Source organism: Cydia pomonella, chromosome 3 (assembly GCF_033807575.1).
Source record: "Cydia pomonella isolate Wapato2018A chromosome 3, ilCydPomo1, whole genome shotgun sequence".
Taxonomy (NCBI): domain Eukaryota; kingdom Metazoa; phylum Arthropoda; class Insecta; order Lepidoptera; family Tortricidae; genus Cydia; species Cydia pomonella.
Genome location: NC_084705.1, coordinates 972,499 through 1,000,407, shown reverse-complemented (window position 1 = coordinate 1,000,407; position 27,909 = coordinate 972,499). Strand labels below are relative to the sequence as shown.

The window sequence follows — 27,909 nt, the reverse complement described above, 5'->3', positions numbered from 1 at the left end:
CGGACGTTAATTGATGAGCCATTTAGGGTTTACTTTACATTCGACATTTCATACCGTTAGTTTTTTTAATACTACGTCGGTGGCATACAAGCATACGGCCCGCCTGATGGTAAGCAGTTTCCGTAGCCTATGGACGTCTGCAACTCTAGAGGAGCTACATGCACGTTGCCGACCCTAACACTCCGCACCCTCATTGAGCGTCCGTCGTTAGTATTGACGAATTCGCTTAACCCTAAATGGCCCATCAATTACAGTCCGTGACTGAACATATGTTTTCACCTCAGCAGCTCAAACAAGCCTACTTTAGTCACTCCAGGGAGTGAGGAAAGTTCGACTTTCATCACTCCAGGGAGTGAGACAAACTAGCTTTTTAATTTAGTGAAGGTCATGAATACAGGAATATTTCTAGAAGCTTTCGTCATAATGATGATGCCTTTCATGAATGTAAATAAATGTGTTTAAGTTTACTTGATGTTGAATTTTTTTAACCTTTAATATGTTCTCACTACTGAGGTGAAAAGTTGTATGTGTCACACGAGAGCAAAGTTATTTTACATCCCGTGTTTTTGAGTCATCAACACTAGCCAGAAAAACCAACTTTCCTCTCTTGTTGCACAAATAACTATTGCAGTTGTGTAGTAAAACCTTTTTTTAGATGGGCGAGTCAAGGGCTGGAGTTCCTGATGCTGGCGTGCGACCCGTACAACACGAGGCATCTCAGCGATGAAGAGTTCGAGGTACGATTGAAAACTACAATCATTTATTGACATTAAAACAATAGTACATTGTGCAACGAGGGGGGTTAGTGAAATTTTGGATACGAGGGTGGTAATTCTAAAACTAAATTTTAAGCAAATTAATTCTTAAATACGGTGACATATCAAACATTCGTCGTTTTTTTTTTTTCATTCTTATTTATTTTAAGATAAATAGTATTGTATAGAGTAAATCTTGTTTAGACTTGCTATTTTGAAGTGCCAAGTGAAGATTTATGTTTAATAAAACCGAGAAAAAGTATGTGGTAGATATTTTTTCTTAGTTTCTTCACCATAGAAAAATATACGTGAGGTTTTCTTAAAAAAATACAAACAAGACATACTAAAATTCTTTAGACATGTAAAAGTATCTAAGTATCAGAGATAAAATATAATTTAAAAAAAGCGATCATTAAAATATCCTTAGAGATGTAAAGGATCTCCAAGACTTGAATTCATAAATAATAATTAAAAGACATGAAATTAAATCAGACAAACAGACAGGAACCGAATGAAGTGTCTTACGTTAATGCCACTCAAAAGTAAAGTTACATACTTATAACATAACATGTAGCCCGTGTAAGCTTAAACAGACCGGTCTCCACAAACAGCACCCGTTCACGAGTATGACGCGTATCTCAGCCATCGCCTCCCACGCAGGGACCGGACCCGCTTACCCTAACCCGTTCAAAAACCCGGGTTCTTGTAAAGCTGTGTGTGTGTTGTATCATATAAAGGGGTTACCCATTCGAACGGGTAAGGCAAATGAACGGGTTTTCCGGTCCCTGCTCCCACAACCTTCATTCGGAAAAGTGTTTAAAACTCAAACAATTTCATTTAACACATTCACTGCCGGGAACCCACCTGGTGGGCGCTCGTGAACTTTGTTCAGATGCCGAACAACCCCCTGGGCGGGTTGTTTTGTACGCAGCTATAGACCACCGGTTTCTGGGGTAGTGCGCCGTTTTTTGTCTGTCAGTGAATGTGTTAAAGGAAGTCTACGGCGTACGTTGGCCAAGTATGAGCAAGGCATTAAACTAGGGATTGCAAACCGTATTGATTTTCAATCATGATAAAGATCCGGTGATTTTTGACCCCTGAAAAGTGCCGGATCCGGCTGGATTACCGGATCCGCCGGACCGGATTGCAATTCCCGCATTAAAGGCTGTGAAATAATTTCATATTCCTAATACATTTAATCGATATTTTAGGAGCTGAAACATCTCATGGACGGTTGCATTTCACACGTGATCGGGTCGCGCGGCACGACGCGCGGCGCGGACGCCGAGCCGGCGCCGCGGCCCCGCCACCGCCTGCACGTGAGTACTGCGCCGCGATATACTACGGATATCGTTCCAGTGTATACATGTATACACCAGGGATCACTAATCCGTTTTTTACATGAGTTTATTAATCCTTTGAACGCCACGCCTATCGCACGCGGCGCGTAATCGTGAACCTTGTCGGTACGCATGAAGGTTGATATTGGGCTGTAGCCGCGCGCGGCATATGACGTCTTTGGCGATCAAAAGGTTAAATATGCAAATGTGTATAAGATCTTTTTTGAGCAAGTCTGATGAACATTTTGTTACTAAATGTACGCCGCGCCGCTCTCTGCCATCGGCCATAGCAACTGCCTCATTGTGTTTGGGGTTATTAGAATCGACTTGATGAGTATTTGTTGCCTGTGAAAAAAAAGTACAGTCAGCGATAAAAGCTTGTACCAAAAATTAAATGTTGGCCAACAACTTATAATGAAGATATGTCTTATAGAGTCCCTTACCAAGCCAGACGGGTGCCTCCAAGGAGAGCCCGACGCCTTCTACGCCGCCGGGGGAGCCCGAAGCGGCGCCGAACTTTAACGTACCTGAACCACAAGGTATGTTTTATTAGGTGCTTAACTCTTCCTTGCCCGCGTACAGTTGACGTCAAATATATATTTACACTTTTGCAACTTATTCATATTCATATCTATCCATTCTTCTTTGTAATAAGGCGAATTTTTTTAAGTATTACGTCGTACCTTACTTAGGCAACTCAGCATCTTGCCCAAAGTTAGTTAGTTAGTGCTTCTGGACATTTACTGCAAATCGACAATCATTGTGCGTATTTTGCGTGAAACGAGGTAGCGCTACTCTAACCACCCCAGCTCCTCCACGAAGCCTAGCAATGTTTTGAGGTTGCTAACTGCCTCCTTTAATGTCCACGGAGTCCCTAGGTATTTGCTCCTGTGATGTCCGAAACAAATGCTTTAAAAAAAATGTTTTTTCTTCTCTCAGCACGCACGAGAAGCGTCATGGAAGCGATAAAGAAACTAGATATGTCCCGCGACGCGGCCCTGCGTTCGATGAAAGCTGTGGGGCGCGTGGCCGAGCCCGCCGTGACGCCCGACTACGAGCCGCGAGTACGACAAGTCACATTCAAGTGGCAGCGGGGACTAAAGATCGGCGCTGGGACGTTTGGGAAGGTTCGTCATCCTCATTCATTATAATCCATAATTTTGTGGCGATCTTAGGACTCCCTTACACGACCCGGAAATTTCTTCACTTGACTACGATTCTACTATCGGCGCTGGGACGTTTGGGAAGGTTCGTCATCCTCATTCATTATAATCCATAATTTTGTGGCGATCTTAGGACTCCCTTACACGACCCGGAAATTTCTTCACTTGACTACGATTCTACTATCGGCGCTGGGACGTTTGGAAAGGTTCGTCATCCTCATTCATTATAATCAGGGCCCGTACTTTTCATGCCGTTGACAGAAAAATGACGTCACGCTACATAGAATATGATTTCAATTAATATTTTCGTAATAATTAATCATTTATCAACCTCTTTAGGTAAGTTTTACATATACTTGACAATCAGTACAGAAACGTCTAACTGACTTACGTCATTTTTGCGTCAACGGCATGAAAAGTACGGGCCCTGATTATAATCCATGATTTTGTGGCGATATTATGACTCCCTTACACGACCCGGAAAACTTCTTCACTTGGCTACGATTCTACTATCGGCGCTGGGACGTTTGGAAAGGTTCGTCATCCTCATTCATTATAATCCATGGTTTTGTGGCGGTCTTATGACTCAATACTCAATATTTAATTGCAAATTCACAAAGTGGTTGTATAGGTGGTAAACTTATAAGCTAGGTCTTTGTGAACCCTGTTGGGCACTGCAATATTATTATTAACAATTCCAAGGAGACACCCTTACATGACCCGGCAAACTTCTTCACTTGGCTAAGATTCTACTATCGGCGCTGGGACGTTTGGAAAGGTTCGTCATCCTCATTCATTATACTCCATGGTTTTTTGGCGGTCTTATGACTCCCTTACACGTCCCGGAAAACTTCTTCACTTGGCTAAGATTCTACTATCGGTGCTGGGACGTTTGGAAAGGTTCGTCATCCTCATTCATTATAATCCATGGTTTTGTGGCGGTCTTATGACTCAATACTCAATATTTTATTGCAAATTCACAAAGTGGTTGTACAGGTTGTAAACTTATAAGCTTTGGGCACTGCAATATTATTATTAACAATCCAAGGACACCCTTACACGACCCGGCAAACTTCACTTGGCTAAGATTCTACTAGCTCTCGTTTCGTCAATTATGCCCGTAGATAGGGTTCTCTAAATTTTGCCGAATGTCATTTCCCAACCAATTTTTCGCATAATTTCATTTCGAATGATCAAGTACCAACTCTATTAAGTATAAATCGTGTTATGTCCCAACCTAACAGTTAGCAACTGTATGCAGACAACAACTTAAAATACACGTTTTAAACGCAATGTTTTGGATAGCAGAATGACTTTGCAAGTCTAATACGAAACATAAAAAGTTTGTTTTTGTAATCGAACATCGTTCGATGCAAAAAAAAGTCGGTTCTCTGTCGCTTCGCTCGTCGTCGCACCTATCTTGTCTCTGTCAAATGACTAGACGTTGTCGTATTTTTTTTTAACCAAATGAATGATTTGGCGAAAGAAATGTATTCCAAATGTTGTATGTAATAATAATATACTAAACAATACTTCTATCAAGTAAAACGTTGTTATAATGAAAGTTTGCCGAAAGTTGGTTGACAAAGTAAATCATCTGCGAAAAGTTGGTTGGCAAGTGAAATTCGGTCAATAAACATGCGGCGAAAAGGCAGAACACTCCTAGACAGATTAAAATTTCTTGAAGTGGTTAATGGCGACGTGTAATGAAAGCTAGTAGTCAGCTTTCGCTGCGTGGGTGATTTAAAGAACGGGAGCTAACGTTTCCTTAGCCCAGCGACGAACAGCAGAACTTAATTATATGTACTGTACCTTTACCTACGGTGCCGTACAATGCCATCTCTCAGTGTCAATAAATAAAATAAATATGTAAAAATGTAAGCTTCCTATTATTCTTAAATTTATTTTTGATATTCCCGTTTTAGGCGTTCGTGGCGTCCATACAATCTTGTAGAATACGTTCAAAGATTTTATTTAGAGTCTGAGAGGAGGCCTAGAGGACGTATATATGATAAATTGCTATTTATTATATTATTCTTCAGTTATGCAATAATTTACGGGGTAAATAAATAGGTCAAACCGAGCAATTACTATTAAACCAACCCTGAAATTGACTCCCGTACTTTTTCGCTGGCTGATGTTGATATTTTGTATGCAAAAGTCCATAATTTTTTGTGATATTGGGGTTGGTCCTATAATAAAAGTTGCTCAGTGTGACCTATATATTCACCCCGTAAATTATTGCAGATGACTAAATTTACATCCTGTATACATTACAGAATACATATACAGCGCGTGTTTTTGATACGACCACATAATCAAAGGGCAGTTAGTTTAGGCTGTAATTAACACACTTTCATAGGTTTCAAAAAAATTGAAGACTTTTATTTTTTCATACAAAATAATTCAGCAAGCAATGTATCGCTACTTTGTTTTAACTCAAAACGTCTCATTAATGACGCGACGTCACAACTGACACAAGTGATCATGATGTACGAAATACATTGCCATGCTCTGGTAGTGAAGACTAAAGTAAAAAAATCTTTCAGAATTGTTTTATAGCACTAAAACCTACGTCTAGTTTAAGTTTGAGGTTATATGAAAAATAAATAATAATAATTCAGCCTATATACGTCCCACTGCTGGGCACAAGCCTCCTCTCATGCGCGAGGGCTCGGGCTATAGTCCCCACGCTAGCCCACCATTTCCCCACCTTTGAATTTCTTCGCAGATGTATGCAGGTTGTACGATGTTTTCCTTCACCGAAAAGCTAGTGATAAATATCAAATTTTCGTACATAAGTTCCGAAAAAACTCATTGGTACGAGCCAGGATTTGAACCCGCGACCTCCGGATTGAAAGTCGGACGTCATATCCACTCGGCTACCACCGCTTTATATCAAAAATACTGCGTATTTCAGGTGTACACGGTAGTGAACACGGAGACGGGGCAGCTCCTGGCCATGAAGGAAGTGAGCATCGCGGCCGGCGACCGGCGCGCCATGCAGCGCGCCGCCAACGAGCTGCGCGTGCTCGAGGGCGCGCAGCATCCGCATCTCGTGCGGTACTATGGGATAGAAGTACATAGGGTGAGTGGACTACATCATCATTGGCTTGTTACAGACTATAGAAACAGTGTCAGGTAGGGCGATAACGTTTTTTTGGGCTGTGTAAGCCCACGCCCACAAACCTGGCAGGTGTAATGTGTCCCTTGCGAACAGATGCCGCTCTGTTGACGCTCTATCGTTACCAGGGATCAGATCAGGTGGTATATAAGTGATGCAATAAGCCAACGAGTTTTGAGTACTCGACGGGGCCTACTCGTGGAATCCCCATTTAGTGCGGTACTATGGGATATACGTTCATCGGATATTTGAAATAACCGGCCAAGAGCATGTCGGGCCACGCTCAGTGTAGGGTTCCGTAGTTACTCTTCCGTCACAATAAGCTAAACTGGAGCTTAAAGTATAGTAAATTGTTAACCAAGGGATGAAACGGTACCTTTCACCCGAGTTAAACAAATAGGCAAATTTGCATAATCAGTACCTAATTAAAGTAAGTCTTTTTACTATGAAGGGAAAACTTTTTGCGATAACTCAAAAACAGCTAAACTGATCATGTCTGCTATAGTTTTCATTTAATGTCTTTCTTAAGCTCTACTTCCACGATTTTTTTCATATTTTTTGGACCTATGGTTCAAAAGTTAGAGGGGGGGGGACACACATTTTTTTTTCTTTCGGAGCGATTATCTCCGAATATATTCACTTTATCAAACCCCTATTAGTTTTGAAAGACCTTTCCAACGATACCCCACATTCTAAGTTTGAAACGAAAAAAAAAATTCACCCCCACTTTACGTGTAGGGGAGGTACCCTAAAAAAAAAATTTTTAGATTTTATTGTACGACTTTGTCGGCTTTATTGATTTATATATCCATGCCAAATTTCAGCTTTCTAGCACTAACGACCACGGAGCAAAGCCTCGGACAGACAGACAGACAGACAGACAGACAGACGGACATGGCGAAACTATAAGGGTTCCGTTTTATGCCATTTGGCTACGGAACCCTAAAAGGAATTACACACAAAAAGTAACATGGTAAATCCGAAACAAGAATCTGCTGTACGATGATGGTCGTTATTGTCTACGAGACAGCGCGATAAAACTGTGTACGTCACTTTCAATCCCGCGGTGTTAAAAAGTGATGGTTATTTTATCTCGTGGATAAAGCCATCCATAATACGCCTGCTGGCTGTTGGTCGTAGTTGTCCAGAACCACACTATAAAAGATAGCGATTAAAGATTTCCGATCTGGTCTCGACTATATCAGGCTATAGACCTTGATGTTGATGGTTGTTGTCTTATATCTCCCTTCGTTTTCATGCCATACTACGAGTATTAGACCGCGAGCCGGGAACAGATATCCATGACCAATCGCCTCCCGGGCGAAAACACGTATAGTGGTTAACGGCTATGTATGATGAACCCTCGAGGATATCAGCTGCCGCTATCAGGTTGGATTGAGGTATGGCAGCCACCGAAACTCCCGTTTGATACTTTGCAGATGATAGTTCAGATGCTATTGTTAATTAAAAATATGAAACTTTGCATGTAGCATTCCATCAGGCGTTCCAAATAAACGGTTAGGCAATTTACACTTTACGCATACTTTGCGGTCATAAAGTAGTATGGCGCGTATTTTTTACGTGTTTATGTCATCAACTGACGGTCTTTCCACCACGATACAACCGGCTGACGGTTTTTTTTAAATTCATGATAACTACAAACTATGATCTGAGAAAGTATCAGCCGGGAGGCGATGACTGACGATATATGCTCCTGGCCCGCGGTCTATATAAGTAAATAGGGACCTTAAGCGCTCGTCTCTTTGTGCGGAAATCGCAGCGTTAGACGCATGCGATCAACGGACTGCGTTTGCCGCGTCTACGTTCCGAAATACGTCATTGTATTTTGCGGCAAACGCGTAGGATTGTTAATCACGGCAAGCGATCTAGAATGTTCGAATACTAGCTCGACTGTAAATTAAAAAAAAAATTATAAAAAAAAACGAAAAACCCGACTGCACACTAAAAAAGAGGAAAACAAGCCCCACAAGAATATTGTTGTTGATGGTAAGTATCGCAGGCGGGGACCAACAGAGGGTTACTTATAGTCATTTTGTTACTTATAATTATTTTTTTATTTATAACTTTTTGTCCACCCCCAAAAAAACAATAAAACTTCCGTGATCAAGACGAATCTAACGATACCTCATACATCAAAATCCATCAAGCCGTATAGGCTACAGGAGGCCACAAAGAAACATACATACATACACACACTCGAAAAACATTACCCTCCTCCCTTTGGCAGTAGGGTAATAAAAAAATATCAAAGCCTAAATTCCTGTCTGGCCTGTAGCCGCCTATGTAAATACCACCTGTAAAGTACTGTATTTACCTCAGTAAATCATGCGATATAATGTGTTTCCCACGGTTCGTCAACACAAACATCACGCAGTACAACCGCTCTGCTCGCCGGTCTAACATCAACTGACCGTAACTGTCAGGGACGTCACCATGACTTTTTTTTTATACCACGACGGTGGCAAGCAAGCATACGGCCCGCCTGATGGTAAGCAGTCACCGTAGCCTATGGACGCCTGCGACTCCAGAGGTGTTACATGCGCGTTGCCGACCCTTTAAAAATCTGTACACTCCTTTTTTGAAGAACCTCATACTGTAGACCCTCTATGAGTTGTGGGCGGCCACATACTGACGTCTAATGACATCGTACCCGACCATAACAGACTAGATTTAATAATTTAATATTTTCAGGAGGAAATGCTAATCTTCATGGAGCTATGCGTGGAGGGTTCTCTAGAAACCTTGATAGCGACATCTGGCGCTCTACCTGAACAAACAGTACGGCGGTATACATCGCAGCTCCTCAGTGCAGTCTCAGAGTTGCATGCGAGGAACATAGCGCATAGGGATATTAAGAGTGAGTATCATTCTTGTATAGCAGTTATTTTCAAGAGTAAATGCTGGTCTTCATGGAGCTATGCGTCGAGGGTTCTCTAAAAACCCTGATCGATAACATCTGGAGCTCTATAAGAACACAGTACGGTGATATACAGCTCAATAGTGCAGTCTCAGAGTTACATGCGTGGAGCAAATCACACAGAGATATTAAGAGAGAATAATATATTTGCGATCCTAGCGAAATAACGGTACTTTTTCTATGATATTTCATTTTGGGAGAAAACGTTTTCCTTTAACTAAATCTTAACAAATCTCTTTGATTTTGATGTCGATCGCTTCAGCATATAATATTCTAGGTTCATAAGTTTACGCTTCTTAGAAAAAAAGGTATACTTCCCTCTTAAGAGTGAGTCGATCAATTACTTCATAGAGTACTCGGCGATAAATGTCGCACATCAGTATGTATGTATGTAAACATTTTATTGTACATAAGACAGGTAAAGATATAATAAAAAAAAATTATGTTGGCAATGTACAAAGGCGAACTTATCCATATAACATTGGTCTTTGGGAACAGAGCCGTTTCTTTACACTGGCGATCGTCCATCCATAATTGTGTTTATAAAGTGTTGATTCATATCATATCAAATTTTCATATCAAATAAATAAAGCACTGTATGGACTTTATAGTTTACGTCAAATCAATGACATGTCTATAAAATTGGTGTATATATTGAGATAAGATATCTCCTGAGTAAGCTTAAATATGACGTCACATAGGAAGTGTGACGTGTATCGTGATATAATAGTCGAGTACCGTGTTTAGGCAACGAACTTGCTAAGTTGCCTAGGTAAGGTACGATACTGAAAAGCTTGATTATATCTTGTTAAGTATCTCAATAGACAAAATTGTAGACGTAAAGGCGTGACTCCCGCCCCGCGCCCGTTTAGTCTTTTCTATGGGAGCGCGGTAGCACGTGATTGGTCAATTTTTTTTTTAGTTGACTGCAGCGTATCGAAATGAATCTTATAGTTGAGTTGAGGGCCCATACATGAAAAGTACGCAATTTATAGTTTGGTATACGAAATCTTAATTCAACCATTACAGTCGAGTAGAACAACGCTCTACGAAACCAAAGATCAGCCGAGTTTCTTTCCAAAAACCGATATGCTCGTTTTACCGCCAGGGACTGTACAGCATGTTAGAGTGAGACAGAACAATCAGTACAGCATTTTCAAATAATTTTAACTATGGAGGCCTTATTCGAGAATACAGGATTCGAGTTCACTTAAGTCAAACTCTAAAAAAAGACTCGAAAAATAGTCTCACGAACTTGACGTCTGTAAAGCGCTAAATTAAATCGAGTTGTAATACTTGAAGTCATAACCATATATAATTCCAGGTGGCAACATATTCCTGATGAACGAAGGCCACTGCCTGAAGCTGGGCGACTTCGGCTGCGCCGTCAAGATCCGCGCCACCGCCACCGCCGCCGGCGAGCTGCAGGGCTACGTCGGCACGCAAGGTACATACATACTTATTCATTTTCCTACTCCTCTACTGTTATCTGTCATTTATGCATTCATTAACACGAATATAAGAACATACATAAAAGGTTTTAAGAAAAGTCTATATTTTCTATTCCTCATAACAGCTAGTACTTGTGCTTTTAATCGCTATAACGTTACTGCGATTAATGGCTACCAACCTAACAAAATCAAAACGAATACAATTTTAAACTAAGTGCATTGCTGCCAACTTACATAATATTCATTTGGTTGCATAGTAAAAACAATTAATCAGTCAAGTAATAAGTCAGAAACACGCATGTGACACCCGTAATATAGCAACACCCATAGACTACAAAGACCGCTTAGCGTTGCTTGTTAGTCTCCGTAGGCTACGGTGGCCAAAATCGAGAAAAAAACTGTCCAAAATTTTAATTTAGCAAGTAGCAAGTACCAGGGCCTCATGAGTTACGAGAAGGTGTCGCCGACCGGCCGGCCGCGGCCCGGGGCGGGCCGGGCGCGTAACAAGGTATGCTCGCGCGTCTTGGCTATAGCCACTTACTTTTGCTTTGTTTACCTAAATTAAGATTTATTTTTGTTGACTCGTAGGAAAAGTATTGTATGCAACGTTGTATAAGTAGGCCAAAAAATACTCGTGGCGTATTCCTTTACAATGTTCGATAATAAAAATACTATAATAGGTCCGTGAACAGATTTGTCAGTCGCGAAAGGCGGAGTTAATTTTGGCGCGAAGGGTTACTGCTTGGAAAGGCGATAGGGAAGCTTTTGAATAGAGTATAATTATTTTTATTCATAAACACAAACGAGATCAATTACATTTAGCATTTTCTGGTTGTTAATGTCTAAATTTAAAATATCACGTTGCCGTCGAGAAGGTTACACGAGTTTCTCATTGTTAGCAACAAAATAAAGAAAGACGCCTACAAATGCCTTTTATGACATGTCAGAATATTATAATAATGATTTGATTTGATTTGACGGAAATTAGAATGGATTTAAAGCAGTACCTTGTGGTCGGTGAGATAATATTACTTGTGTGTCCCACGTTGAACTGGACCGTTGTATCTTCTATAATCTTCTTGGTTTTCTTCTATCTCACTAATCGATGTCAGTCAGTGTCCACTCACAACAAAATAGAATACACAAGGCCAGAAGTAGAAAGGGACGATACTTTAACTTTAAAATTAAATTAAATGTAAAAAAAATATATATAAAAAATTACGACCGGTCTGGCCTAGTGGGTAGTGACCCTGCCTATGAAGCCGATGGTCCCGGGTTCAAATCCTGGTAAGGGCATTTATTCGTGTGGTGAGCATGGATATTTGTTCCTGAGTCATGGGTGTTTTCTATTTATTTAAGTACTTATAAATATATATATTATATATATCGTTGTCTAAGTACCTCCTATGATAATAGTAAAAAAAGAAAAAAAAATGTAGGCACGTTGTGTCGGTCATCATAGGTTTTGTCAAGTGGTATTCTTAATATGGGAAATGACTAAATGTCGTTTTGAAGGGTTGAATATCCGATGAATGACAGAACGAGAATTTGATTTGTATAATGTTGCTAGATGAATAAATAAATAAATAAATATTATAGGACATTATTACACAAATTGACTAAGTCCCACAGTAAGCTCAATAAGGCTTGTGTTGAGGGTACTTAGACAACGATATATATAATATATAAATATTTATAAATACTTAAATACATAGAAAACACCCATGACTCAGGAACAAATATCCATGCTCATCACACGAATAAATGCCCTTACCAGGATTTGAACCCGGGACCATCAGCTTCGTAGGCAGGGTCACTACCCACTAGGCCAAACCGGTCGTCAAATAATAATAATAATAATAATATATAATTATTAATCAGCAAACTTATTTTACCATCAATGGATTTGATAAATAAAGGGTGTTTATCTGCGAGATCCTATCGTCGTTGATAGTTCAGAGAGTTAACAGACATCGTTGTTGTATGTATGTATATACTTTATTGTACATAGAAATAAAAACACAGTTACAGAGTAAATTAAATACAACAAAGGCGAACTTATCCCGTGGGATCTCTTCCAGTTAACCTTTGATGATTTGGATGATGTTGTTTGTCGATTATCATTAAAATATTATACGGATAAGTAATGAGTGTTTAGGAATATATTATTATGTGGATAATAACAGTATTTTTAGGGTTCCGTACCAAAAAGGTACCCTTATGGTGCGACTCTGTCCGTCCGTCTGTCTGTCACATCGGTAAATATCTCGAGAACCACTTAAGCTATCGATTTGAAATTTGGAATAGTTATGAAAAACATTAACCCAGACACATTAAAAGTATATTTTTTAAATTTATTTTTTATTAAAAATGGAAAATGCCCAATATAAAGAGGGGGCAAAATTTCAAAGTCTATCTGACTCTAAATATCATTTGGAAGAGCTCAAATTGTACATTCCAAAACATGAAAAAAATGGATTTATGAAGGAAACTGTGAAAAAAATACCGCCACCCCCCCCCCCCCCCCCTACCCTTAGTTCCCAAATTTTTACATAATATTAACATTACTATAAATTTTACAGGAAAAATATAATCAGATCTCTATATTGGTAACTTTTTTTTTATTACCAAAAAAACGCTTTCCGATTTCAGTTTGCAATTTAACCAACTTTATGTGCATTTATTACATCTAAAATATCTATGAGATTACATAAATACACGTTTTTTCAAACAAAAGATCAATTTTTGAAATCGGTCCACATGCTAGAGAATTATCCTAGAAAAACCAACATACGGTCATTACAACGCGCAAATTAGTTAGACAATTTGCCGATAGATGGCGCTGTGTACATTAATACTTAGTATAGGTACTTCCGTTGAAAAGTCTTTCGCCTTTATAGTTACACGAGATAATTCAAAGTTTGTACGGAACCCTCGGTGCGCGAGTATAACGAACTCGCACTTGACCGGTTTTTATTTTTCCTTACAGCGTACATGGCGCCCGAGGTGTTCATGAAGTCGGACGGGCACGGGCGCGCCACGGACATCTGGTCGCTCGGCTGCGTCGTCACCGAGATGGCGTCCGGCAAGGTAACATTTATGCCCATTGCATTCATTATGTTAACGAGCGTCAAACTATTATTATTATTATTGGAGTTTATGGACCTTTGAGTGCCACGTCGACCAGGCAGTGAACTATTGTGACAGCCCTTTAAAGTTCATTAGTAATGCCCGTTGAATCCAGGAAATTCCAGATTCTTTGGGCCGTAATGTTATGTACCTCATAGGATTGCAATACGTGCAGCCCTAAGTGGGTACTTCTTTTTGACATTAGTAGTCCACAGGAACAGAGAATGTCCATTGCAGTCTCCTCTGACTCCTGGCGGAACCTGCATGTCGCATCGTGTTTCTTTCCAATTTGAAACATGTGTTTGTTCAACTTACAGTGTCCAGTCAATATTCTGGTCACCGCGCAGGTTTTGTGTCTTTTGAGCCCTAGTAGCTCCTTAGCAAATTTGTTGTTGAACCCTTTGATTAGAGCTTTCGAGTGTTCTTGTCCTTTCGCGAACTTCCACCAATCGATTGCTCTAGTTTTTTTCTAAGTTGCTGTGCAGAGAATATGCATCCCGTTTTGTGATTCCAGAGAACGGTTCTGGGCCGACCAGGGGTGTGTCTGCGCCCTTTCTAGCAAGTTCGTCCGCTTCTTCGTTTCAGTTAATGTCGGAGTGCCCTGGTACTATCTAAGTATGACTTTGTTGGAGTTAGCCAGTGCATTTAGGTTTGTTTTACAGTTCTGGACTAGTATTGGGTTTGACTCGAGGGATTCTAGTGCCAGCAGAGCAGCCTGGCTGTCTGAGTTGATGTAGATATGTTGGTCTTAGGTTTCTATCCAGGTTAATCTCCGCGCATTTGTTGATGGTGTAGACTTCTGCCTGGAAGATTGAGGCTGGTGTGCCCATGCTGAAGCTAGCTATGAGCGTCAAACTAACAACTGCTTGCTTAACAGAGCCAAACAGTACTTCACACCGTAGATTCGACCTCATATGGAGTACTGCTCTCATCTCTGGTCTGGCGCTCCACAATACCAGCTCCTTCCTCTTGACTCCGTCCAACGGCGGGCAGTTCGTATTGTCGGTGATCCCGAACTTACTGACGGCTTAGAACCTCTTAGTCTTCGGAGAGACGTTGGCTCTCTTTGCATGTTCTACCGTCTGTACAATGGGGAATGCTCCGAAGAACTTTTTGAATTGGTGCCATCGTCACGTTTTTATCATCGCATCTCCCGCCAAAGGAGCAAAGCTCATCCTCACTTCTTAGATACATGGCACACCAAGAATAAGCTGGCATCTCGCTCGTTTCTTCCTAGAACGTGCGGAATATGGAATATGACTTGCTTCCTGGGGTATTTCCTTTGCGCTACGACATGGCATTCTTCAAGAAGCGTGTATTTAGGGTTCTCAAGGGTCGGCAACGCTTAAGTGACTCCTATGGTGGCTTATGTCCATGGGCGAAGATGACCGCTTCCCATCAGGCGGCTCGTCTGCTCGTTTGCTGACTATGCTAACATAAAAAAAAAACTATGAGCCCATATCGTCCCACTGCTGGGCAAAGGCCTCCCTCTTATTCTTCCACGTGACCCTATCCTCGGAAGTCTCCCACCAGTCTCTGTCGAAGGCATCAAGTTCATCCCGCCATCTCCGACAAGGTCTACCGTGACGCCTTACAACCTGTGGGACCCAACAAGTGGCTGTTTTGGCCCACAGGTCATCCGGCATACGGCAGACGTGCCATGCCCAGTCCCATTTGAGCTTAGCGGCAGTTTCAAAAAAACTATCTCGATTAAAATGGGGGCCATGCGTTTGTTCAGAATCATATACTGTATATTTACTTTTTCAAGTCTTGTCTCTGCACTTGTATCTTTTTCATTAAAATTACTCAGAAATATCGACCAAAAGTTGCATGTTAACAATTTTTACAGTACATCTGGTGCTATATTCCCGCACGCATGCGAGAATGAACACTTTCCATGTATATGTCGAAACTTTAAAGATCTATATGTGCTGTAAAACGTTGTACGATACATGTGCGACAAGGTAATTCGCAACTCGTGTCGATTTAAAACACTCCCTTCGGTCGTGTTTTAATTTATCACCACTCGTTGCGAATTTCCTATTTTCTGCACTTGTATCGTAAATAACTATTATTTATACTTAGCAGTTTGTAATACAAACTTTGTATAAAGGGCGTGAACTGTAGACGGCAGCACAGAAGAATTCATTGGTGGGAAGCATTATGTCAAGTTTTAATTGTTAAATTTAAGCCAGTAGACGGCAGATCCTACTATGCGAAATAGAGCCGTTTAGTGTAGTGGCCAGCACTTGCTTAGAAGCATGAATTGTTTACGCTTTCGATTCAGGTCACGAGATGGCAGACCCTGCCGCACGCACGGTCTCTAAGCTCTTTCGAAATAACTTATTGTAAAATACAATAGTGATTGATGATATACTCACCGCTACTTCTGAGCCCTAAATGTAAATAAAAATAATTTCTCTTTTACAGAGACCATTCTCCGAATACGACAGCAACTACCAAATAATGTTTTTAGTGGGCATGGGCGGCCGGCCGCACATACCCGAGACGCTTTCCGAAGAAGGACAGCAGTTCTGCTTGCTCTGTCTCACGCACGACCCGGACAAGAGACCGAAGGCCGAGGCACTTAAGTTGCACCATTTTCTCATGGTGAGTACATTTGGGCCTCAATGATTGCATGAAGGTTAAAGAACAACTTTATTCCACAAGAACTAGTATATATTTAACTATAGACTTTTTCGAACTTCAACGAGTTTTTTATGAAAATGGTGAATCCTATCAAAAATGTTTTTTGGCGTTTTCTAAACATAGTGTTGGGTTGTTATGAAAAGTTAATCACAGTTTTGTGACGATTTAAGCATTAAATTTCAATACAAAGTTGATTATGATTATGATGTTTATTTCATAAATACAAGCTCTTTATTTAGTCACCCGCAATAATTTAGGGAGTGCATATATAGGTCATTCTGAGCAATATTTAGTATGGAACCAACCCCGAAATCACTTTGTAATATTGTTTTCAAAAAATATAAAATAAATCCGTCAAGGGGGGGTTTCATGATAAAGGGTGGGCGATGTTAGTGTGCGTATAGCACCATATCGAAAGGTGTTATATATACTTCATTAATTATAAAACGGTATTAATTTGCTTTTTAATAAACATTATGGGTCAACACAACACTTAGTACCTAAATTTATTCATTCGAGCTTTAGAATTTATTTTTATTTCAGGTGAAAAACGACGAATGCTTCGAATGCCAGCCGGGAAAGTTCCTATAAAGTACGATTTGACCTTCTACCATAAACTACCATCACGATCATAAGAGTCGGCCTTAGGGACGAGCGTTCAGCGGAGCATTCCGCGGAGCGTTGAGCGGAGCGTTCATCGGAGCGTTCCGCGGAGCGTTGAGCGGAGCGTTCATCGGAGCGTTGAGCGAAGCGTTCATCGGAGCGTTGAGCGGAGCGTTCATCGGAGCGTTCCGCGGAGCGTTGAGCGGAGCGTTCATCGGAGCGTTCCGCGGAGCGTTGAGCGGAGCGTTCATCGGAGCGTTCGACGGAGCGTGCGGCGCGGCGCCGAGCGGAGGGATCAGAACAGCGTGTGGGCGGGGAGGTCGCGCACATATTTCTATACAATGTGTTTGTCCACGTATAGTGGACCCGTTAACCACGTATAGTACGATGAATTTTATCTAGTGGAACACGGAAGCTTTTTAAACGACATTGTTGCTATGGCACGCGCTCAAAACGGGAGCCGACCGCTCGCACAAAATAAACAACGGCTCTTGTTTAACAGATCAGGTCTTAGACGTAAAAATCATTCGAGAAAAATCATACTATACATATATTGTAATATTTATATGGAGATCCTTGGTCCTCCGCCTTTGTCCGGCAGTGGACGTCTTTCAGCTGAGATGAAGAATATTTATATGAAAGTTTAATGCTATATAAGGGGTAGACTGTTAGAATATTTGAACCCTTAGGGTAACATCCAGCCCATTGTACAAGTTGGTGGCTTAAAATATGCTTTAATAGTATAACACTTATAATAATTGTGTATACATTATACAACCATTTTTCAGGTTTCAATTAGACATTAAACTCCAAATCCTGAAAATCATGTGATATTGATTATCTTTTTAGGTATAGATCTTAAAAAATATATAGTTCACAAAATATTAGTAAAATGTTAAAGTCATTGGCATACTCTCTGTTTATTGAGGTTGGCCGTTTTGAAGGAATTTCGTTTCGGAGTAAAATAACTACTTAACAATATTTCAATATGCTAAAACGACTTGTAATAAGTTTTTGGCAAAAATTTCGTTTTTGGTACAAGCTTTTATCGCTGACTGTACTTTTCTTTCCTCAAGTAACTAATACTCATCGAGACGATTCTAAAAACCCCCAAACACAATTAGGTTACGTTGTTTTATCACAGAGTTCCTATGTCCACCTCCTGTCTCCATCGTCAGATCATCTCGATGGTACCATAATATTGCATTGTCACCTGACTTACATATGTATGCAAATTTTCAGCTTCATCGGAAACCGGGAAGGGGGTCAAATTTAACTTGCAAGATTTGATTACAAACAGACAACGGTCAGGTGAAAGTAAATAAAAGCTTGTAAAATAGCTTAACGTCGGCGGTAAATATTAGAAAAGAGTTATATATTATTATTTTTTAGACGAGTTGTCAACTTTAAGAAAAATATCTGCTTCAAAAGTAGCCGCCTCCTTACAATTGGCTACAGTTTTTTTGTAAATAATGTCGATCGATCTTGATTTTCCTGAGGATCAAATGTCTATATAGTCCTATATAGACATTTGATCCTCAGGAAAATCAATCATGGCACTTAACTTTTTGAACGCCACGCCTATCGCATGCGGCGTGTAATCGTGAACCTTGTCGGTACGCATGAAGGTTGATATTGGGCTGTCGCCGTGCGCATCATATGACGTCTTTGGCGGTCAAAAAGTGCAACACAAAGGTCAGAAATGAGAGTTAAAGTCTGACGCTCGCACTCGACGATTGAAACGCCTCTAACAAAATGATAATGTGATAAATAAATAATAATAATAAATAAATAAATAAATATATATTTATAGAACATTATTACACAAATTGACTAAGTCCCACAGTAAGCTCAATAAGGCTTGTGTTGAGGGTACTTAGACAACGATATATATAATATATAAATATTTATAAATACTTAAATACATAGAAAACACCCATGACTCAGGAACAAATATCCATGTTCATCACACGAACAAATGCCCTTACCAGGATTTGAACCCGGGACCATCAGCTTCGTAGGCAGGGTCACTACCCACTAGGCCAAACCGGTCGTCAAATGTGATGTGACGTCACATTATATTAGTCTGTCCTAAATGTATGGAAGATCAAGGAAATTGCCATTTTGACCCTGAAATATTGCGTTTATTAACCGACTTCAAAAAAGGAGGAGGTTCTCAATTCGACAGATTTTTTTTTGTATGTACGTTACTCAATATCTCCGAGAATCGTAAACCGATTTTCAAAATTTTTTTTTTAATCGAACGGGTATATCTCCGACATGGTCCCGTTGGCACCAAGTCGGGGTCTGATGATGGGATCTTGGAGAAATCGAGGGAACTCTTCAAATGTTATAGGTACATGTATGGCGCTTTTGATAATTTTTGAAGTCGGTTTTATTTTTTAACCGACTAAAAAGTTTTTATGTATATAGAGATAGTTGTCATACGATTTATTTTTCAATAAAAGGCATGGAATCAAAATGTCATTTTAAATTCCATTTTTTTATAATGAAGGGCTCATTTTTTATCCATTTAGCTACATTTTGTTATAATATTCAACATGCGTCAAGTACCCAACTGTATTGTAACTGTTTTGTAATTTCTTTGTGTTACAATTTGTACCAACGAAAACAAAACTCATGTTATTTCAAAATGTCGTTTCAAAATGGCGGCGGCTTTTTTGTGGCGGATGCATGTGACTGATATGATAGAGCTGTATGGTTCCATACATCATACCGTTACTCAGGTTGTCAAAAATTTCAGCTAAAGTCGATTGTTCTTAGAGTATGGAAGGTGGAGGTAAGGAATACAATTTCCATAGACAGAAGAACTGTTGCAAAAGTCCAGCTGTCATCTATAAATAATAGGGAGCGTGCATGAACTGTAGGAGGCAGCACAGGAGCCGTCAGAATTTTGGCGCGAGGCGTAAATGTGATGTTTATTGTTCCGATGTAGCCCACAAGATGGCAGCACTTACTATGCACAAGAAAACACGTGACGTGTAAATGTACATGTTTATGGTTCCGATTCAGGTCACAAGATGGCAGACCCTCCAACGCGCACGGTCTCTAGTTCCAATTCTCTCCAGAGTAGCGCTAGAGTAGCTAAGAACCTATTCGTTATTGACGGAGTGAATTGCGCTGTCTGTGATTTGTTTTTTTTTTTGTTTTATATTCTAATAGCGCCACTTATTTAAGGTTTTTTGACGGACATTTTTTGGTACATGGAGATTGTATTCCTTGCCTTCCATAATAATGATCATGATGCCGGTTGTCAATGTCACTGTGCATCTTGACCGCATATAATATTGCGAGTGCAAAGAGATGTCAACAGGCGGCCAAATGTATGAAAATGTATATGAAAAGCGTCTCTGCTTTATTCTACAATCAATACAACATTAAAATATTAGGAAAAATTATTTTTAAAACTACTTAAGCGGAATTATGCAAATATTGTAAATGAACAAATGCATTTAAAGTTGGTTTTTATTGCAATGGACTTGTTTTCAATGATGAAATTAAATTTTGTATAAATAAAATGTATAGGCTTATTCATAAGGTCTCAATGTTTTTAAAATAGTTATCTCATATGTATGTGATTTTATAGTTACATTTTAAATATAATAATGAATTAAACATATATTTTTGACCCGATTAAATTAAGTGTTGTTATATAAATTTCTATGTAATTATTATATTTTGAATTTTTACATTAAATGAAATTTAAACCTTACCAAAAATATAAGGATATATAGATTTTTTAAAGGCTCAGTTTCATTGGTCGATATGGCACGCAAGCGGGGGCGGGAGATTTCCAAAACGCATGCTATTACGAATTTCAAGAGTCATTATTCTGGATTAGCACCTCCGCCGGGAAGTCATTGCACGCTGTAAATCGACCAAGCTATCAATTTATGAGTTTCACGATTCGTTATTCCAGATTAGCACCTCCGGGAAGTAATTGCACGCTGTAAATCGACCAAGCTATCAATTTATGAGTTTCACGAATCGTTATTCCCAAATTATTCCGCTTTAGCGCTTACGGGAAGTCGCCACATGCTATAAATAGACCGAGCTATCAATATACGAGTTTCACTAGTCGCAAGCTGTCTATCGACTAAGTTATCAACCAATGAAACTGAGTCTTTATTTTATGATAATTCAAATCTCTGATTTAAATTTAGTCACACATTATTTTAGGGAATGACGTATACGTTGTTAGACGTAAATTGTTATATGTATATACTTGTTTTATCTAGGACGATTGAGGAGTAATAAATCATCAATCAAACTATTTTGTCGTTTTATTGTCAATATCAGAACCACAGAGAAATAAGTAAGCATACATCAGTTTTTTTACCAAAACGCTTATTTTCGTAGTCGACATCTAGCGTCAAGTATCGGATTTATCAGTACTGCTACCTTACAATAGATGTCGCGACGTACGGAATGTCTAATGCTCAACAATTTTCAGCTAATATTATAAACGGAACTCTATTTTCATTCCTTCTGCTTGTAATATTAGTTGTAAATTGTTACGCAATACACCTTTCGTCAGTCGCGACACCCGTGACATCTATCGTGGAGTAGCGGTACAAATAAATCCACTACTTGACTCTAGATGTCAAGTTATACAGACCGTGCGCGTTGGAGGGTCTGCCATCTTGTGACCTGAATCGGAACCATAAACATGTACATTTACACGTCACGCGTTTTCTTGTGCATAGTAAGTGCTGCCATCTTGTGGGCTACATCGGAACAATAAACATCACATTTACGCCTCGCGCCAAAAATCTGACGGCTCCTGTGCTGCCTCCTACAGTTTATGCACGCTCCCTATCAAACGATCATCTGCCGCCGCTGTCTGACTGTATGGTCGCAATAAACTCTAAACTACTGAACGGAATTTCATGCGCTCACCAATCAATAGAGTGATTCTTGGGGAAGGTTTAGGTGTATTATTTGTTAGTTTTGTGTAAATTGGGTATGACGATGTTTGCTGATGATGTCGGAAAAATCACTTTACGCTTTACAATAAGATTTACGAATTGCCAGTAAAATTGAACGAAGAGAGTACAACTTTTTTTAAACACTAGCACATTTACTGCCAACGTTTCCTTAGCGCTATGCTCGTAGCCGATCCCAGCATTTTCCCGTTTTGTAGTGGAAAGCGACTACGAACAGAGAACCCGCCGAGCGGGTTCCCGTCACTCAAATTATGTTAATGTACAGTCAGCGTCAAATACTTTGTAGCATCCAAAGTAGCCAAATAATTCGGTACACCATATATTTAGTATGGAGTACCGAACTATTTGGGCACTTTGACTGCTACGAAGTATTTGACGCTGACTGTACGGACAATAAGGTCGTGTCTACATTTTTTAGGCGCTTTGTCCGTGTCGATATTTAATACATGGACTGTATTACGGTCAACTGACAACGCGTATGAGTTACATGCGCGTTGCCAACCCTAACCCCCTCCCGCCCCTCGTTGAGCTCTGGCAACATTACTCACCGGCAGGAACACAACACTATGAGTAGGGTCGAGTGTTATTTGGCTGCGATTTTCTGTAAGGTACTACTGTACCTAATTCCCCAGTTGGGCACTGCTCTAGATCTGGAATGACATCCGCTGTGCTGTGCCCTACCACACAGAGCGAGATGACATTCACAATGCCCATACCTCTCCTGTGGACGTAGTTTAGGAGACGTACCCGGGTCCAAACCGGAAAACTTATTGGTATGAGCCGGGGTTTGAGCCCGCGACCTCCGGATTGAAAGTCGCTCGCTCTTACCGCTAGGCTACCAAGGCTTGTCTAACCTACGAAGAAAACTAAATAAATGAAATGTCACTAAAAGCGATGTAAATAAATAAAACCCTTATTAGTTAATAATATTTATTGAGAGCAACATTCAATTGACATTGGACATACAATCTACTGATATGCTTAGTTACTTGCGCTAACAAAAATGCTAGTCGCTTAGAGGAACCTGGGGACACTTGCTTCACTAAAACAGATGCAAAAACTTCTCTTAGGTATTGAATGAAATAAAGTAAAACAAGTAGGTACTACCACCATAAGTGGGAGTTTTCAGAAAATAGTGTAAGTACCCAATTAGCGTGAATAGTTAAGAAAAGTTAATCGTTGTCAGTTTTGAGACAATTAAGAAATGAATCGAATGAAATGAAATCTTTATGGGAATCAACTTTTTGCCTTTTTTCCATTGTAATATCGCTTCTAGTTAATGAATGAATACCAAAACCAAGTTTTTATTGAAATTTAAACAACTCACGCCAATTGGGTAGGTAAACTATTTTCTGCAAATTCCCATGTACAAAAGAAAGCAAGAATAACAAAACCATGAGATCTCTTCACATTCCTAATGAGGGATAAGAGGAATGCATCAGGATCATAATCATCACCATCAACAAAGAAATACCATAACAAATAAATATGGCAAAAAGTCAGTGTTCAACTAAATGGTTGTATGGAAGAGGTCGCTTTAAAGCGATAAGACCGCCTGCTGCTACCCATTTATAGTTTTACATGTAATATGTAATGGTATCGTGTAATAAATAATATTTACTTACATACTTAAAGCAATATCTGACAAACTTTTGATTACTAAATAATTCGTAGCAGTTAACAATTAAAGTTTAATTTCATTAAGTAAAATTAGTTCAAATCATAAAAGTAACTGTAGCGATAAGGCCGCCTGTTGTTTACCTCTATCTTCATGTTTTTTATGTGTTTCCATGTACATTTTTTTTTCAGAGGTTGTGCAATAAAGAGAAAAAAAAATTGGAGATGAAACAGGATCATATGTAACAATTATCCCCAGTCTCCCCTACCGCTAACGCACAGGTACTGGTGAACTTAGCTAGACTAAGGAACAGTCAGAGATAGACGATCTGTCATTTTGTAACCTTTACCAGAGGCTAATGAATACAGAAGTCTGACAACCTTCTTAAAATCGCCGCGTGCCTTTATCAAGTCCCGTTATCAATGCTGCAATTATTGAAGATCAGGGTTAGAAATTATCTACAGTAGGAAGCCCTAATTTTGCCGTTGGTGCCTAATTTCGACCAAGTAAAATAAAATAAAAAATACACTGAAAAAAAAATGATCTATCTATCGAGCACACATTAAGTACACTAATTTTGATTAAGACATACGTTTTATACAATATCAACAAATGTTTGAAAAACAGTAAAATACAAAACAGTCTCGTTAACTGTTTGAACATTTTTAAGTATTGAAAAAACGATAAAAATAACCGAATAGTCATTACATTTTAGCTACTCAAAACAGTAAAATTTACTGTCTTTTCGGAACAGTAAAATTTACTGTTGTGTTCGATAGGCTCATACGCAACTGTTTAAAGCATTAAAAGCTAATGCAATTTCAATGTTTTAAATGCTTTTTTCTCAGTGTATTTTTACCAACAAACAGACATCCACTATTCACAAAAAAGAATTAAAATAACCTATCTTAGACGTCCGTCCCCAAATTCGGCTAAGATTATACTGTAAAAATTATAAGCACTAAAATTATTTCAAATCCTAAATGTTGAATACGCCCATGACACTAGATTTAGTACTAGTTAAGAGGAAGTTATGTACTGATGGTGAATTTAGGTTATATATTTTTCCCAACCCGTATTTTCTATAAATCGCAACAATGTTAGACTTTGAGAGAATCATACCAAATGTAGGTTACAAAATGTGCAGAATACACTCAAATTAAATTATCAATGGTATGGCTGATCATCCAATATGGAATCTACAGTAAAGCCTAACAAATCTAATAATTATATTTCAAGCTTTTTGTTACACCTGTATCTATACGACATGACCGCGGAGAATTTTGTTGTTACTTTTAGATATGCATGAAATATTGTATTTTGATTGTATGTGTGTCTGTAAATACAGGGCGTCTTTCAATTATCTGTCTATTACCATAGTCACAAATTTAAGCAGGTAAACTAGGTAGATGTTTTCGTTTTGTACATACTGCACGCCTATAAAATAAAATAAATAAATAAATATTATAGGACATTATTACACAAATTGACTAAAGTCCCACAGTAAGTTCAATAAGGCTTGTGTTGAGGGAACTTAGACAACGATATATATAATATATAAATATTTATAAATACTTAAATACATAGAAAACACCCATGACTCAGGAACAAATATCCATGCTCATCACACGAATAAATGCCCTTACCAGGATTTGAACCCAGGACCATCAGCTTCGTAGGCAGGGTCACTACCTGGTCACTACCCACTAGGCCAAACCGGTCGTCGCCTATGTAATAAAAAATATCGACGGAAAACAACTTTGCCATATTTTTCTTTTAGGCGTTCATAATCAGCAACAACAAAATGTTCCGTGTTTATGCCAGTTAGTACAGTCAGCAACAAATGTAACTCAGGGGGGTTTTCAAAATGATCTGCACATAAGCTTATTAACTTAACCTTTTGTCTTGTATGATAAGGATATTTTTACATTCTTTTTCGAGAACGATTTTTCCTACTCTACTCGGCACAATCGACGTCCGAACCCACTTTGATCATCACACATTGATCACCACCAAACAACATTAATTGTTTCGACAGATCGTGTATCGATCATTTTGAACATATGGCTTATTATGTACTTCTGCTGCTGACTCTACCACATTAAGAAACTTAGTTCTATAACTAACGAACAATCAACAAGTCATATATTTCTATTAAAGACATTGAAGCCATCTCATAATCACAATTTCGATAAATCTTCTACATCTTTACGTACCGTTGTTTGAAGATATGTAGTTAATTTAAGTTAATTATATTGTTTGCGCACGAGTTTTAAACGTTTTTTGATTGAGGAAGCATTGTGCTGTGCATCAAACACGCACAGGGGGCACTTGGAATTGCCTCACGACTCCTCGATACTCGTGTGCAGAGACATTTTTAAACCAATTTTCGGTTAAATTATGTACATTCAAATTTCTCTTATTCTTGGTAGGTAAGATAGACAATTTAGACACATAGATTACATTTCAAATACCTTCCGAAATTTCAGGATCATGTTTGTAATAAAACTATCAATTTTAATCGATTACGTTTCAAAAAAAACAATACAGTAGCATAGAGGAATAAATAAGCATAGAGTGTTTACTCCATACATCAGTTTTTTTATCAAAACTTATTTTTTTGAAGTCGACATCTAGCGTGAAGTAGCGGATTTATCAGTACTGCTACTTGACAATAGATGTCGCAACACGAAATGTCTAATGCTCAACAATTTTCAGCTAATATTTAACCGGATTAAACGGGTCTCTATTTTTAACTGATCCGGCTTGTAAATTGTTGAGCAATACACTTTTCATCAGTCGTGACATCTAGTGTCAAACTGAGAAATCAGCTACTTTACGCTAGATGTCGACTGCCAAAATAATAACAGTCTTGGTAAGAAAACTGATGTATGGAGTGAGCACTGTATGCTTACTTATTTCTCTGTGGTATTGGTATTGCAAACTTAAGCTTTATGCGGGTCTTCCTACTTTCCACTAGATGTCGCTACTGGACTATATTTTTAGACATGGATTAATAAGTTATAGTCTATAATGTTTTGCTATACTGATAACAATCATTTCACAAAATGTATGACGTTGCAGCACAATAACATATAATACTGTTAGCATACATATTTGTTCATCGAAAATATAACTCACAAAAATAACATTATCATAAGAAAATACTGTTGTAACAAACACACTTAATCATAATTACAAAATATATTTCAAATATTGGTTTAAAATTCTTAATACTCGTAATAAACAATAAAACAATGAGATCATGTGTATAATAATCTAATACAATTACTTTTTTGTTACTCTACTTGACACAAGGTGGCGTTGTGCACCTACTTTTGGTGAACAGCAAGAGACATCTATCGTATAATTATAGGACTATCCGTAACATTTACTACGAACTATAAATCTTATATTAGGACATTTTGATATGTATCAGTTTCACTTACAATTAACAATTGATATGTTTTTGATATTCTTGGTCATGTCTAACATGATCGTTGACATTTGATATGTATAAGTTACCTTACAATTACCAAGTTAGAACTACGATTAACATTTAATTGCATTTGACATTTAACATTCAATCTAAGTCAATAAAACATCCTTGGCATCCTAAGGCCCAACAATACACGAAAAAAAAATTGCGAAATTTGAACCTAAAGTGTAGGAAATAAAATCGATTGATTTTGTTTAAAAATTTAAATAAATAATTGCAGCTCAGTTCCGATTGAAAATGATTTAAATTTTATGGAACTAAAAAAGTACTTTAAAAAGGACCGTGGGCTTTACTAGGATAAGGTTTTTTTTAATAAATACTAACATGTTTAATAAAAAACAAATTAAAACCCTGATAAAATAATTTGGATAACATAAATATAGGACTTATGATTGTATGATATAGTTACACAATTCCATTAAAATTTATAATGTTAACATGTTGTAGGTAGGTATGTACTTCTGAACAAAATAGGTATAGGTACTGAATATACTTATATTTAAAATAGCATTCACTGTAATGTGCCTAGCTTGAAATGTATATTTTTAATATTTTTTACTTACTAAGTATTGTTTTAGGACAGAGTCCGAAATGAATATATACGAGGCTCTTTCAAGGTCGCTCCCATTGTAGAAAAGATGGCTGAAAGCCGTATGAGATGGTTCGGGCATGT

General features: G+C 38.7%; 1 protein-coding gene across 1 annotated transcript in view; it reads left to right on the top strand.

Moving 5' to 3' along the window:
• The window catches only part of LOC133516217 (mitogen-activated protein kinase kinase kinase 4), a 62,856-nt gene extending 44,169 nt beyond the window's left edge, over positions 1-18,687 (top strand). Inside the window, exons 27-36 of the mRNA XM_061849028.1 lie at positions 656-737; positions 1,967-2,074; positions 2,529-2,634; positions 3,035-3,222; positions 6,179-6,346; positions 9,095-9,260; positions 10,645-10,767; positions 13,761-13,861; positions 16,331-16,510; positions 17,093-18,687. Of these exons, the coding sequence (XP_061705012.1) occupies positions 656-737; positions 1,967-2,074; positions 2,529-2,634; positions 3,035-3,222; positions 6,179-6,346; positions 9,095-9,260; positions 10,645-10,767; positions 13,761-13,861; positions 16,331-16,510; positions 17,093-17,140 (1,270 nt within the window). The 3' untranslated portion in view covers positions 17,141-18,687. The remainder of the gene's footprint in view (positions 1-655; positions 738-1,966; positions 2,075-2,528; positions 2,635-3,034; positions 3,223-6,178; positions 6,347-9,094; positions 9,261-10,644; positions 10,768-13,760; positions 13,862-16,330; positions 16,511-17,092) is intronic.
• Positions 18,688-27,909: the final 9,222 nt, after the last annotated feature.